At 52.6% G+C, this 15,282-nt stretch overlaps 1 protein-coding gene across 1 annotated transcript; it reads left to right on the top strand.

Annotated features, from left to right (window-relative positions):
- The first annotated feature begins 10,486 nt into the window (after nucleotides 1-10,486).
- Nucleotides 10,487-13,913, top strand: TLE7 (TLE family member 7). The gene is made up of 9 exons (XM_057534472.1): nucleotides 10,487-10,788; nucleotides 10,911-10,933; nucleotides 11,113-11,171; nucleotides 11,663-11,875; nucleotides 11,983-12,224; nucleotides 12,423-12,564; nucleotides 12,717-12,870; nucleotides 13,423-13,496; nucleotides 13,809-13,913. Exons 1-9 carry the CDS (start codon nucleotides 10,487-10,489, stop codon nucleotides 13,911-13,913), a joined length of 1,314 nt encoding a protein of 437 aa, XP_057390455.1.
- The last annotated feature ends 1,369 nt before the right edge of the window (nucleotides 13,914-15,282 follow it).

The raw sequence follows: 15,282 nt of genomic DNA, 5'->3' as shown, positions 1-15,282 counted from the left end.
AACAGGCTCAGTGGAAAACGCGGCTGCTGTGGGGCCCCAGCAGGTCCGGGAAGCCTGGTGAGAGAGGTCCAAACAGGGCTGGGATGGTCCATGGGTGGGTGGAGACAGGGCTTGGGTGTCATGTGGGGGGACGAGAAACTCAGCACAGCTCTCCCTGGGCTGGCAGCCCTCTCCTGGTGGTGGGGCTGGGAGTTCTGAGGAGAGGCGCCTGGACGCTCTTCTGTCCTCTCTGCCTCTTAGGTCTCAATTCTCCCCAGACCACAACCCCACCCTATCTGCTATCCTTTCTCCTGACAAGGAACTGAGGACCCCCCCTTCCCTTACATAATCCATTCAATTCAGTTGAACATTTGCATGCCCTTCCACGGGCCGGGGTTTGCAAAGTCCCAGGGAACCTGAGATGGCGGAACCTCGGCCACGTCTCCCCTCGGCGAGCTCCCCGCAGCCCCTTCCGCCTGCTCTCGCGCCCCATTGGCACCACAGACCACGTGGTCTCAGCAAATCCAACACCTCACGGGGCTCCTGAGGCTTCCGCCCCGGTCTGAGCCCGCTCCGCGGGGCCCTGCGTTTTGCGCCTGCTCCTGGGCTGCCCGCGGCCTGATCGTCGTCCCTCCGGCTCTGGCTTTCCCTCGGACCACTCGCCAGCCTGTGCACGCGCAGGCCGGAGCCTGGGAGGTTCCAGTGCTCGTGAAGCGTGGCCCCCACCTCCTCCCGGGCACTGAAATCCCACCCACGCTCAGCCCGAGCCAGCCTCCAGAAAGCCCTCCCGGCAGCGCGGCCGCATGCGCCTCTCCCGGCTGGTTTCCTCAGCTCGCCACGGTAAGGGGTCGTCTTGCCACAGGTTTGGCGCGTCTGCCAGCCGTGCGTGGCCCGGGCGCCCAGGGCCCACGTGCTCCAGGTGGGGACCCGAGGCTCTGGGTTCCACCTCCCCTACCCCCGCCCTGGGCCACAGGCGCGCGGCACCAGCAGACGGGTGGCGGCCTCCGCCTGCCGCCTCCCTCCCCGCCGGCCTTGGGCGCACGCCTTCTCGCCCTGGGACCCCCGTTTTGGCCTCGAAGTGAGACGGAGCGGGAAGGCCGGGCCTGCGCGTCCCGGGCCCTGAGGCCGGCGCTGTGGGCGCGAGAAGCCATTAGGAGGCACTGGGCCCCCTGCTGCCCCTGACGGCCGGTCCGCTCACTGCAGGGCGGGAAGAAAACGACCGCGAGACTGCCCGGGTTCCCCCTTGGCGCGGGCCGGCTTTCCCTGCTCTGATCCCGCGGAGTCTCGCGCGCGGAGTCCTGGGGCAGCCGGTTTGAGCTCTCCGCGGAAAATCTCCAGTGGACCCGCGGGGTGGCGGGGGTGGGTGGGGGTGGACACGGTCTTAGAGGCCCGGGAGGACTGCAGGGATCCCTGACCGCGCGGAGCCGGGCTGCGGCCGGGACCCCGTGCCCTGAAGGCCAGTCAGAAGAACGCACACAACGCATTACAAACTTTTCTTAAAAGAAGCACAGCCTACTCCCCTCCCCCCTCCCCCATGAAATCTTGCTTAGAGGTCTATATTGTAAATGCATATATGTACAGCTGCTGTAGGACTGCGAGGAGGGGGCAGTTGCCAGCGGGCCCCTGGGAGTGAAGGCCAGGGGCTTTGCTTAAACGTCCCTTGGGAGGTAAGAAGTCGATCCAGGCTGGAAAGTGGAACGCAGGATTCAGAATGCAAGCGTTCGATAGCCAGGCCGCAGGCACGAGGTGGGTAGGAAGAACCGTACAAGATGGGGGAGGTGGGACCCGCCACCCTGCTTTCCTGGGAAGGGCTCCTGGGAAGGAGTGGTGAGTTGGAGGCTCCTCATGACAGGGAGGGAGGAAGAGAGAAGAAGCGCAGGGACCAGGGGAACAATGAGGAGTGTCCCTTATACCTGGAGAACTCTCCCCCTCACCCTTCAAATTGAGCTCAGCCAAACGCCACCTCCCCTTCGCAGGCCTCCCTGGTCTCCTCGGTTGGCATTGGGTCCCCTGCTCTGGGTCCTCCGCCAGCTTTCTGCTCTCACCTCCGTCTAGTCTTTACCACTCTCTGCCTTCTCTACTTGGAGCTGCTGGTTTACCGGCTCGCCCTGTGGACTGCAAGGTCATTGGGGGTAGCGCATTGGGCCAGGCCGGAATTTGCTTGGGAATAATTTCTGAGCGGATGTTGTCAGTGAATTAGTAAGGGAAGAAGTGTTTTTTGCCTGTGTTTATATGGTTTATACATTTTCATCCACAAAAGGCGCCCAGGTCAATTCTCCGGGGGTTCTAGTGAAGAAAGAGAAATTCTGGGGTGGGAGAGCAGTATTCTGAGCACAACCATCGAGTGCACTGGGCTGTGAGCACAAACGTCTTATGGTCAAGTTAGAATTGGGTTGCTCTCCGATTGCTCACCAGAGGGCGCTCAAGCCCCTGCCCATTTGACTAAAGCTGGCCAGGGTCTCTGGGCAGGGGTACTTGCATATGATTGGTTCTTCTCCTGAGAAAGCAAAGGTAAGAAAACCACCAGCTAAAGTGTCTGGGGTTTGGTGGATAAAGAGGAAGAAGGAAAAAATGCTACTGGGACTTGCAAGGCCTTTAACTCATTGACACAATGTCTGTTTTTGTTTGTTTTTTAATTGTGGTAAAATACACATAACATAAAATTTACCATTTTAACTGTTTTAAAGTGTACAACCCAGTGGCAGTACGTACATTCACAGTGTTGTGCACCCATCACCACTATCTAGGTTCAGAACTTTTTTATCACCCTAAGAGGAACCCCATGCCCATTAAGCAGTTACTTCCCATACCCCCTGCCTTCCACCCCCTAGAGACAACTAATCTGCTTTCTCTCTCTATGGATTTGCCTATTCTGGGTATTTCATGTAAATGGCCTCATATGATATGGTGCAGTTGTGTCTGGCTTTTTTCATAGCGTCATGTTTTCAAGGTTCATCCATGTTGTAGCATATATCTGTCCTCCATTTGTTTTTGTTGGTGACTAACATTCCATTGTATAGATATACCACTTCTTGTTTATCCATCCATCCGTTGATGGACACTTGGGTTGTTTGCACCTATTGGCTATTGTAAATAATGCTGCTGTGAAATCGGTGTACAAAAATCTGAGCCTCTATTTTCAGTTCTTTTAGGTATATACCTAGGAGTGGAATTGCTGGGTCATATTGTAATTCTATGTTTAACTTTTTGAGGAGCTGCCAAACTGTTTTCCACAGTGGCTGCACCATTTCACATTCCTGTCAGCCACGTGTGAGGGTTCCAATTTCTCCACATCCTCACCAACATTTATTATTTTTTGTAGTTTTGTTGTTGTTACATCCATCCTAGTGGGTGTGAAGTGGTACCTCATTGCGGTTTTGGTTTATATTTTCCTAATGATTACTGATGTTGAGCATCTTCTCTTTTTTTTTTTTAGACTTTTTTTTTTAAATTAATTAATTAATTTTTATTTTTTTGGCTGTGTTGGGTCTTCGTTTCTGTGCGAGGGCTTTCTCCAGTTGCGGCAAGCGGGGGCCACTCCTCATCGCGGTGCGCGGGCCTCTCACCATCGCGGCCTCTCTTGTTGCGGAGCACAGGCTCCAGACGCGCAGGCTCAGTAGTTGTGGCTCACGGGCCTAGTTGTTCCGCGGCATGTGGGATCTTCCCAGACCAGGGCTCGAACCCGTGTCCCCTGCATTGGCAGGCAGACTCCCAACCACTGCGCCACCAGGGAAGCCCGAGCATCTTCTCTTTTAACTGGTTTCTCAGACTTGCCCCCTCCTCCAATTGTTACACTGAAGAGTAGGCTGAGTCCTTATAAAACACAAGTCTGATCATGTCTCTCCCAGATCAGAACCCCTCAGTGCCCTCCCACCCACTCTCCCTAGATACAGCACACATCCCTGCCCTCCCTGCCCCTAAAACACACACCGTCTGTGCTCCAGCCTTTAGAAAATTCTTCCAGTGCTAAAAGACACTTCTGCAAACCCTTGCACCTGCTGTTCTCTCTGCCTAGAACATCTTCCTACACTCTCCTCTGCCCCTCCCCCACTAAGGCCTCCCATCCATCATGTCTCAGACCTCACTGGCTCCCCTTAACCTTTCACATCAGGGTTCTGTGCCCCTTCTCTGTGCTCCCCCATCACACCCTCCCTCCCTCATCATGTCACTTTCCCCTCTGATTTGTAATTGCCAGTTCAACTGTCAGTTTCAAAGGCTGAAACCCCCCAGGGTCAAGGTCAGGTCTGTAGGCTCAGCCTTGAATCCTCAGAGCCCAGCACAGCCTGGGTCTCAGTAAAACACAGTGCAGACTGGTAACTTGGAGAGAAAGGTGATGGGCTCGTGGGTGGATGCGTAGATGTGTTTGATTGCCGACCTGGCCCCAGTCTGCTTCCTCTGCCTGGAAGTTCCTCCACCGTGGTTCAGACATTTTGGTCCCACCAGTTGGCCATGTGCACCTGACTCTCATCCACGCACAGCCTGGGCTCAAGCCAGTGCCTTCATCCACAGACATGGTTGAGGGACAATAAGTCCATATTGTCTTTCCACATCTGGGTTTTAAATTCCTTTCCATCTTAAATTCCCTCTTCTGTGCCCTGGACCTCAGCCGTCCCCAGCACCTCAGGAATCTTCCTTTGTCACTTCTGTCCCTCCGTTCCCAGCCTCTGCAGTATCTCCCCCCCACTTATCTCTACCCTCTGCCCTATTTCCTTTCCTACAAAACCCTATGCTTCAGAGATTCCAACCTTAGCTTTGGAATTGGAATCACAGCGGGAGGTCTGAAAAATCCCCATGCCCAGGCTGCATCCCTACTAATTAAATGGGAAAGGGGGGGCACACAGATACCTGCACATCGGTACTTTTAAAGCACCCAGGTTACTTTAACTTGCCTCGAGTTTCAGAACCACTGTTCTCCTTGACCCTGTAACCCCTCAGGCTGCCCCATTTTTTCTTTTGTCCAAATATCTCAGTTGAGTTCTCTGCACCCTGACTTCCATTCTTATCAGCAGCTAATTCAACTCTTAGCAATCTAGCATCTGGCCTGAGAGTGCCCAGAAAGCACCCCTCCAGGCTGCTGCAGCCAAGTGGCCCCCTGTTCCTGTCATCCTCCTCTGTCTCCCTGCAGCCTGGTGGAGGGCCGTGTGGGGTTGTGAGAACCTGGCCTCAAACCCTAACTCCAGCCCTTCCTTGCTGTGCGATCTTGAGCAAGTTACTTAAACTCTCTGAGCCTTAGTTTCCTTCAGTGTAAATCTCCCTCCTGGGTCAGCTCTGAGAGTGGGCTGTGATAATGCAGAAAATGCATGTCCAGTGCCTAACAATGCTCTGGATTATGATCCAGACCCTAGGCCCCTTCTAAAAACCCTCTTCTCCATGGGCTGCCTTGCTGACCACTAGGGTCCTCCCACTGGCCTCTCTCACCTCTCTCTTTCTTTCCTCAGTCCCCTAAGAATTGCTAACCCTGAATGAGCATTGACTTTAAGCCTGGCAGCATCAAAGCCCTGTTAACCTCCAGGTCTGACCACAGCCTTAGGAGGAATGTAATCTCCTCATCTCCATTTTACAGATGAGAAAACTGAGGCACAGGCTGGCAAGCTGTCAAAGCTCATGCTGCTTGGAAGTGACAGGCCTGGGTTTCAAATCATGAGAGTTTGACAGAAGGGCCGGGCTCCTCGCCCCTGCACCCATTGCTCCCATTGAGAGAGGCCCAGGCCTCAGTCCTGGACCCTCTGTGTTCCCTGCAACCCTTTCTAGATAGTGCCAAGTTCCTAAATTTCATAGATCTAGATGTGAAAGGTAAAATAGAGAAGCTGCTAGAAGAAAACAAAAGAGCACATCATCATGACATTGGGGGCAGCAAATATTTCCTAAATAGGATTCTAAAATACCGAACCTTAAAAGAAAAGATAAACTGGATTGAATTAAAATCGAGAACTTTTTTTGTTAAAAAAAAAAAAAAATCGAGAACTTCTGCTCATCTAAAGACACCATTAAAAGAGTCAGAAAGCCAGCCACAGACTGGTAGAGACATACACAGTCTGCACAGCTGACAAAAGGTTCGTATCCAGCATAGAGAAAGAGCTTCTATGATTCAATCCACTTTCCCACAGACTTCCTTGTCAACATCATATAGGCCTGGATTTGGATCCTGGCTTTTCCACCTGTTTAGTGAGATCTTGGACAAGTCTCTCTGAGTTTCTGACACCCTAAATTAATTCTCATATTTCTAAATTGGGGATCAAATCCATGGCAGTATCCCACATTGTTGTGTTTCCTATGGGAATCAAAAAAGAGATAATTTTTCAAAAGTGGATCATGTATCAGATGGGGGGTTATGTGTATATATATCAAGACCGCCCCCAACCCCTATCCCTCCTCTCAGATTGAAGCTCCCCAAGGACTTGGGCCAGGTGTTAGGCTGATCTCTGGCACTGTGCACAGGACCTGGCACATTACTCAGAGTATATGGGAGCACATATTTAATACATGAGTGGGCAGGGAACAGCATTTCTGGATGAGGGAACAGCATGAGGGTGGAAATGTACAGTCAAGTACATTGGGGGTCAGGTTAGGGTAGAATCACAGGAAAAGTGAGAACACGCTGGGCCTGGATGGGGATGGATCTTAAATACAGGCATTGTCTGAAAGGCCCTAGGCAGCCGTTACAGTTTTGGGGACAAGGGCTGTGTACAGAAAGGGGGAGAGAGAAAGAGAGAGACAGAGAGCTTTAGAGATTGGAGGTCAGGCGTGGTAAAAGATTTCTTTCTAAGCAGCAGCCATTTCAGAACTTCTTCTTCAAAAGAAGGAAGCCAATGAGTGAGAAAAAACAGAAAAAGAGTGCGTTCAGTGGGAGGGGTGGCCAGTGGCCAGAGGTGAATGAGGGGAGCAGAGCTGGAGAGGATCTGCCTGCACCACCCCTTCCTCTCCTGCCAGAAAGGGACCACCAGACAGAGTGCTTCTCCAATGGGGTCCCCAGACCAGCAGCCCCAGTGTCACCCTCACCGGGGAGGTTGCTAGAGATACCAAGTCTCAGACCCCACCCCAGACCCACAGAATCAGAATCTCCTGGGGGTGGGCCCAGCGCTCTGTTCTAACAAGCCCTCCAGGGAGTTCCGAGTGCTCCAATGTAAGAATCATGATGAGGCCTCCGCAGAGAAGAAAGTCTTCCCTGATCTTCCCTTTCAGAGACACTGGTGAGAGATGAGAGATGACTGAGCTGGCCTCCCCAGGCAAAGGGTATTCACCTGCAGATGAGAATTTGAAACTGCTCTTGGGTGCAGCTCAGCCCGACTCTCCATCTTTGCACAAACACTGGCTCTTGTGGGGTGCCCAGAATCCAACGCAAAGACTCATCCCCTGAAAAATGTCTCACTCCACCTGGCCTCCTGCTGTGAATTTACTTGGTACATCCCGTCTTATCCCAGGACTCGAACATTATCAGAACTGGCAGCCCAGCAAGTGGCTCTGTGGCAGGTGCTGGCTGAGGCCACGCCCAGTAATTGATGAGCCATTCAGGGCCCTGCACCTGACCCAGGTTCTGACCCAGGGCTTGATTATCAATTAGTGTGAAATAGCAGCACTGCAAGGGAAGGGGCAGTGCCTGGGTGTGGGAGGGGCGGACCAGAACTGGAGGAAGGTCTTCTCAGCGCGCTAGCTGGGTGCAGTTCTAACCTCCCATCTCCAGTGTCTGACCTGCCTTCAGAGGTGAGTTGCATGCTGCAGGGGATTGGTGAGTGCTCGTCTTGCTGGCAGGGTGGACCCCAGCCCTAGCATTTTGTGTTGAAGCTTGAGAAAGAAGAGTTGCCTGTATTCCCAGCTCTGAGGGTAGAGTGGAGAGGGGAATCGGTGATACTAACTCTTCCTTGTACACTTTCTAGAAAGCCTTGTCTTATTCTTAGGATGAAATCCTCCTCATCCATGAAATCCTGGTTAAATGGCCTCCCTGCCTTTAAGGTTTACCGACACGTGAGCCTGGGCTGCTGCCCATCTCTCGTTGCCCATCCTCATCACCCTGGGCTGGGAATGTGTGTCCTCCGTGCTTTCACCCTCCCCAGGGCCGAGGCAGCCCTGGGGTCCCAGTTAAAGGAGACTGCTGCGTGTCTGGGCGAATTTGCTAAATTATTTAAACAAGTAACTAAGAATCATGAGGACCCCAAATTGTCAGTTGGGGGAAGATGACAAAGAAAGGACTTGGTTGAAGAAAAAGGCTCATGGCCCAACAATTTTAATTTAGGTTTAAATAGCCACAGATATGCAAAAACTGTCCCAAGTTCTGCAGTGACAAATCTTCCTCCCATTCCTCTTTCCTACTTGTCCATTTCTATTCCCAAGGGCAGTGCCCTTCCTAATTTCTTATGTGCATACAAGCATATGCAAAGATAGGTTCTAATTTCCATCCATTTACAGCGAATCTGTGCATTATGTGCATTGAATCCACCCCTCCCCCATTAACTGACCTTGGGATTGTCCATGTCCAGACGTAAGTGTCCTTGTTATTTTTAACAGTTGTGTCATATTCCACTTCATGCATATACTGTGACTTATCTCACCAGTCCCTTCTTAGGGACTTTGGGTTTGTCATCTACCATCATAAGCAATGCTATGATGCTTCAGTTTAGACATGGATTTTATTTGAGGGCACCTTTAGGATAAATTCCTGAAAGTGGAAGTGCTGGGTCAGAGGGTAACTGCATTGTCACTGTGGTGGATATTGCCTTCCTTCCTCTGATGGGGAGGTAGAAAGCAGACTGCTGAGAACCAGACAGGGCAGAATTTCAACCTCTTCTCCGTGCTTTCTAGCTATTTGCTCACCTGCTCAGAGCTTCAGTGTTTAAAACCTATAAAATGTGGCCCACACAGTTGTGTGGATGAAATAGGACCAGCTATGTAAAGTATTTGTTTCAGGGCCAAAGACACAATGAGACCTCCAGGTGTCAAGAGGAGTGGAGTCTGGCCATATAGCTGCCCTCACATCTTCCCAAGGGCAGGCAGCCTGGGTGCCCCCGGGTGTCTGAGAGCCAAGGATTGAGCCTGGTCTTCAAGGCATTGGTTCCAGTTGGAGGATCCCCTCCCCAGCCTTATGCATCGTCTCCTCCCTGAAGCTTCTAATATGTCCTGAGAATGGAACACTGGGTCTCCTCAGGGCCTTCTGGGGATAGCTATTGGGCAGCCTGAAGGAAGGCATTTGGTCTGCCTTACAGCCTCAAAGCTCTGGTCCCTGGCACAGTCTCCAAATAAACGCACTATCTGCCATGTATTGAGTGTTTGCCACTGGCCTGATATAATTATGAGTATTCTACACGCATGATTCCATTCAGTTCTCAGAATTATCCCCTAGGATGGGAAAGATGAAATCACCACCAGCCAACCTCTTCATCATTCTGCAGCCTCGCCCCATCCAAAGGGAACGTCTTGTTTGCAGGACCACTGAGTTCTTCCACGCTTTCCCCTCTGCGGGGTGCGTGGGGCAGGGTGGTGAGAGACACTGCGATGTGTGTGCAGTTTCCTGTTGCCCTCCTGTTTCTTTTTCTTTTTTTTCTTTTTTTTTTAATAGCCATTCTAAGGGATTCCCTGGTGGCACAGTGGTTAAGAATCCGCCTGCCAAGGCAGGGGACACGGGCTCAAGCTCTGGTCTGGGAAGATCCCACATGCCACGGAGCAACTAAGCCCGCATGCCACAACTACTGAAGCCCACGTGCCTAGAGCTGTGCTCTGCAACAAGAGAAGCCACCGCAGTGAGAAGCCCATGCACTGCAACGAAGAGTAGCCCCCGCTCGCCACAACTAGAGAAAGCCCACGCGCAGCAACGAAGACCCAACGCAGCCAAAAATAAATAAATAAATTTATTTTTTAAAAAGTTAGCCATTCTTCTTTTTTAAAAAAATATTTATTTATTTGGTTGCATGGGGTCTTAGTTGCAGCAGGCAGGCTCCTTAGTTGCGGCACGTGGTCTCCTTAGTTGTGGCATGTGAACTCTTAGTTGTGGCATGCATGTGGGATCTAGTTCCCTGACCAGGGATCAAACCCGGGCCCCCTGCATTGGGAGCTTGGAGTCTTAGCCACTGCACCACCAGGGAAGTCCCACCTCTTGTTTATTTTACCCGGGGCGGGGGTTGGGGGTGAGCCCTCATTTGAAAAGTATACGGTCAGATTAAAGGGTGAATTTGATTTTAGAGGATGGGAAATGCAGTCTGTGTGTCTAGAAGGAAAAACATAACTAACCTGGTACTAACATCTCAAAACGTGTGTGCGAAATTTTACCGTCAACACCATTGCTGCCAACATGTAGTATCAAAAGTTAGTTGGTGACCAATCTTTTGAATCCTCTCCCCCAGAGGAGCATTCTCTGAGTCTTCTCAGTAGACCCAGAACATTGCGTCTGCATGTCAGCATCTGTTCTCTCTCTTGCTACAGGGGATCGGGACGAATTGGGAACCCAGGATCTGGGTGACGGGCTCATTCCTCTAAGCCCTGGAACCTGGTAGCTCAGGCACTTCATCGATCGAAGACCATGAGTGAAGAGAAGGAAGAGGCCTCATTCAGTATACTCACAATTTATGATGAACCAGAGAAGAGGAGGAACGTGCCCGAGAGCCCCGGCATTTCCTCCCAGGACGAGCACCATGCACAGTCCCAGCTGGGCGAAGCGTGTGGTCTCCCCCAGCAGCCCCCAGGCTCCCCGAGGCAGCATGACCTGGCTTATCAGGAGACGATAAGTCCACAGCAGTGGGCCCCCCAGGCCCTGGACAGGTCTGAGCTGCAGGCCCCTCAGCTCTCCGAGGCAGAATCAGAAGAAGCAGAGCCTGGCCTCAGGTAGGTCTCACCTGAACAAGACTGGCGGGGGGAGCGAACTGTCTCGGGGAGAGGGATCCTGACACGGAGCTCTCCATCCATCTCATGCCCTGTCTCCTCCCTCTCTCCTCTGTGTGTCACAGCTCCCCACCAGGATCCGAGTTTGGTAAGTCCCAGCTGGGACGGTGCGGGCAGGCAGGGTGTAGCCCGTGGCTGGGCATTGGAATGGGAGACCTGGAACGAGCCCCTGGGTGGAGAGAGAAGTCTTCTCCCTGGATCCCGTGATGCTGTTGCTGCCAGACCTCCTCTCTCTCTGAGTGGTTGGCCGCTGGTGTCTCCCTGCAGGTCAGCCTTGTCCTTCACCTCGTCCCAGTGAAGAAGTCTGGTCATTGCTCAGGGCAATTGTAAGTGTCTTTTTTTTTTTTTTAAAACATGGCATCTTTCCCTTCCTGTTACCCCTGGAACAAGAAGCTAGTAGGAAGAAGGTGAGGGCATGCGGTGTGTCCACATTCTCACTCTCTCTCCCACAGGTGGTGGGTGCACTGGGCTGCCTGCTTCTTTGGACCCAAGCTGCCCTCCTCCCATCACCAGTGTGTAGGGCCTCAGCTGACAAGGTCACTTTTAGAGCTACATCCTAGGAGACTCTGAGCCAGGCTCTGCTCTCGTTGCTTTACTCAGAAGTGTCTCAAAATGTGGGCTGTTTATCAGGGAGGCCGTCCTGGGCTAGTGCAGAAGGATGTCAGTGGTCTGGGGACCCCAGCTGAGGACACAGTCCTGCCTGAGGGTCAGAGAGGAGCTTTGGATGCAGGGTCAGGAGTTGAGTCAGAGGACAGGGAAGCCTGTCCCCCATGGATGAGGGCAGGTCAAGGCTGTGACCCTTTCATGGGCACCCCAGCCTCCTGTTCCAGATGAAGTGGTGGTCAGGCAAATGACCCCACGTAAGTCCTGGAAGGTTGGCAAACTCCGCCACGGAAAGAAAGTCTACTCCCTGGCCATCAGCAGCTCTACTCACCACGTGTACACGTGCGGCCATGGCTACATCAGGGTGTGGGATGAGAGTGCCCTGCATGCCTGGGACCACGCCCCCCAGGCCCAGCTGAACTTACAGGTGAGGGGTCGTCCAGAAGGCTCAGGGAGCCTACATGTGACCTGTGTCCTAAGACTTGGAGCCCATGCTTCCAGGAGATGATTTGAGAATGTCACCCATTCCTACAGGACCGTCAGAACTGTGTCCTCACCTGCAAGCTGTCCCCCGATGAGCGAAGCCTGATCACGGGGGGTCTGTCCCAGACCCTGACTCTCTGGGACCTGGCGCCCACCCCCCGCGTCAGGGCACAGCTGGCCTCCACAGGCCCCATGTGCTATTCCCTGGCTGTCTCCTCCAATGCCCAGATCTGCTTGGCTTGTTTCAAAGGATTTGTTGAGATTTGGGATTTGCAGAACCAAATCTTGATCAGGTATGACCTGGGGGAGGGCTGGATGGTGAGGCCTTGGGGAAGCCTGGGCCCCTTTTCCGACCTCACTCTCTCCTCTGCAGTAGGACTAGGTGAGTCGGTGCGGAGAACGCGTTTGGGCTACGTATCTAGGGGCTTCCTGGGCCCGAAACTTCTGAGGGTCCCACCAGTGCACGAACCTCTGAGTTGTTTTCCCACCAGGAAGCACGAAGTCCCCGTATACGGGTCCCGATGTGTGGACATCGTGGGCAATAAGTTCTGGACGGGAGGTGAAGACACCAGACTGTATTCCTGGGACCTGAGGAGCTACCAGAGGCTGCAGCAACACGATTTACAGCACGAGGTGCCCGGACGGCTACGGCTGCGCTGAGTGCAGTCCCCCTGGGGACTGGGAGTTGCGGGCGCCCGCAGGAGCAGTGGCCGAGTTTGAAGAGGTGGGCGCGAATGATGGCGCTGGCAGCTTTGAGCGCTGACCCCAAACCTCCTTCCAAACAGATCCTCAGCATTACCCACGACCCCAGTGAGGAGTGGTTGTTAGTGGGCCTGAGAATGAGTGACATCGTAATCCTGCACACACACCGAAGGGAGAAGTTTAAGGCCGTCCTGCAGAAATATGTCTACCACCACAATCTCAAGTTTGCCTCCTGTGGTGAGTGAGCAGGCAGGGGACACCTCTGGGTGCCCTGTCACCTGACAAGGCATCTACTCCCCTGTAGAGTCTGGGCCCAGCCTTATTTCAGACTCTTAATTCCCCCCTCTCCAGCCCCAGCACTGGCCGGGCCAAGGTCCAGGGCCACCTTCCCACTGCCCTCGCCTCTGCTTCCTGCTGTCACCGGTGTTTCTCCCCTGCCAGCCTGGCTACCTTCCCTCCCTTCTTTTTCTGCTCACCGCCTCTCCTTTCCTGGCTCTGTCTGTAATGGTAGCTTCCTCTGTGGCACCACAGCCGAAAGACACCGGCAGACAGAAGATGCTCGAAGCCCCTTGTGGCTGTCCAGTTGTTCAGTGCCGCTCACCACAATCCCGGGAGTGGCAGGAGGGAGCGGGCAGATGAGAGAATGGTTTGGGTCATGTCTCTGAGTTGTATAGATGGGGAAACTGAGGCAGAGAAGGAGTGATCCTTTCCCTGGTCCAGTCAGGAGCAGAGCTGGGACTGGAGGGCAGGCTTGGCCTCTGGCCCCTCCATCTGTCTTTCCTTCGCCAGGGAGCTATTTTGTGGCCACACTGGATGAGTCGATCCACTGCTTAGCTGCACCTTCTCTACAAAGATTGTTTCAGGTACTGGATGGAGGTGTGCGCAAACCCAGGCAGCTGGAGCTTACAGCCCCAGATCCCAGTTGGTCGGGCCCCAGAAATAGTGCTGGAAAGTACCTCTGAGATGGCAAACAGGGCCATTGAGTACATCGAGGGAACAAGGACTCAAGGTCCTGGGAACTCCTGGGCTACACCTTGAGCCCTGAACCTGGCCCGGTCTCCAGACTGAGCCTCAGGTCTACATGGAGCCCTGAAACAGACCTGCGTGAAGTGTGCATCTCTGGCCCCAGTCTGGCCCCTGCATATCATTCCTCTGTGGCCTCTCTTTCCCTCCAGGTAGAGGAGTCTACAGACATCCTATGTTGTGATGTGTCTTCCGACAACCAGTACCTGGTCACGGGCTCCAGGAACAGTGCCACTGTTTACCAGCTCTTGTATTGAAGGTTGCAAGCCACAGTCCTGCTGGCGAAGACCCAAAGAAGACCAGCGTGCTCGGAGGGTGACCTCGGGGTGCCGGGCAACTCTAACACTTCCCACAGCCCCACCTTCTCCTCCCTGGCCGGTCATCTGTCCATTCTCCTCCCGCCCAGCACACACCTGGCCTGTCCTCCAGGTTTTCATTATGTAACTTAGGGATTTTTCCTTTGTTGTTTTTCTACCACTGATTTCTGGATTTTGTAATTAATAAAATGGAAAAGCAAAAACCAAAATGGCTTGGATACCCGGTCAGTTCTTTCAAACAACAGACTCGTCGTGATGGATTGCTTATGCCCCCTTTCATCAAATTCCAGGTTGGGGGAGGAATTTTAGACCAGACTTAGTTTCGTTTATAACTTTTCTGGAATTCTTGGACTCCTAAGAAAGCTCAAGAAGCAATGTATGTCCATGTACAAACTTTCAGATTGTATCAGGGTGTTGGTAGACCAACAACACTCAACTCCTGACGCAGGTTAAGACTCCAGTCGCTGGTCTAACCATATCCCAGGAAGAGCTGTCCTTTTAACTACCCACTTCGTGAAACCTCGCTTTATCTGAGGCTTTCAAAGTCCCGATCCTAATTCTGGCATTTTGTGCCAGTCAAAAGCTGCCTATCTCTGTTTCAGGGCAACTTCCTCATGTTGGTGGGTGTGATATTTTGTCTGGCCTTTGCCAGGCTGAAAAAGCCCCAGCTCCCTGAATCAAGCAATATAGGCCTGCTTTCTAGTCTTTTCCATCCTCCTGCCTCTTTGCTTGGTGTTGGCATGGCTGAGACAGCTAGCTGTCCACTAACGTTTGTAGCTTAGAGTTCACCGGAAGAGGCACAAAGCCAGGGACAAAATGTACCATCTTTTGCACTGAGATATTATTGGGGTCCTAGTTCTTGCTGATGGATCATGAATGAAGAATGTGTCTCCTTTCCGGGCCAATGCTAAAGGAGTGGGGTGTCCCCTCCAGGCTCTCTGTCCCCTTCGACCAGCTCCAGGCAAGCGATGTGAAGGCCCGAGGGGATTGCAAAACAATGAGAAGGAAGCATCCTGTGTCCACAAATCAAACATGGAGAAAAGCTTCCCCCTTTGGGTTATTTCATGGGAGAGAAACTTGTATTTGAATTGTTATACATGTTGGAGCCTATTTGTTACTATAGCCCTGGAAATAGCAAACTTTTACTTAAAGGGCCAGATAGTAAATATTTTAGGCTTTGCCCTGTGGTTTTTGTCCCAATTACTCAACTCTGCTGCTGTAGCATGAAAGCTGCTATAGGCAACAGATAAGTGAATGCAACTGTGTGCCAATAAAACTTTATTTATGAAAACAAGCAGTGGGCCAGATT

This window comes from Balaenoptera acutorostrata, chromosome 19 (assembly GCF_949987535.1).
Source record: "Balaenoptera acutorostrata chromosome 19, mBalAcu1.1, whole genome shotgun sequence".
NCBI classification, from domain to species: domain Eukaryota; kingdom Metazoa; phylum Chordata; class Mammalia; order Artiodactyla; family Balaenopteridae; genus Balaenoptera; species Balaenoptera acutorostrata.
The sequence above is the reverse complement of the archived record's forward strand: the minus strand, read 5'-3'. Positions and strand labels throughout refer to the sequence as shown.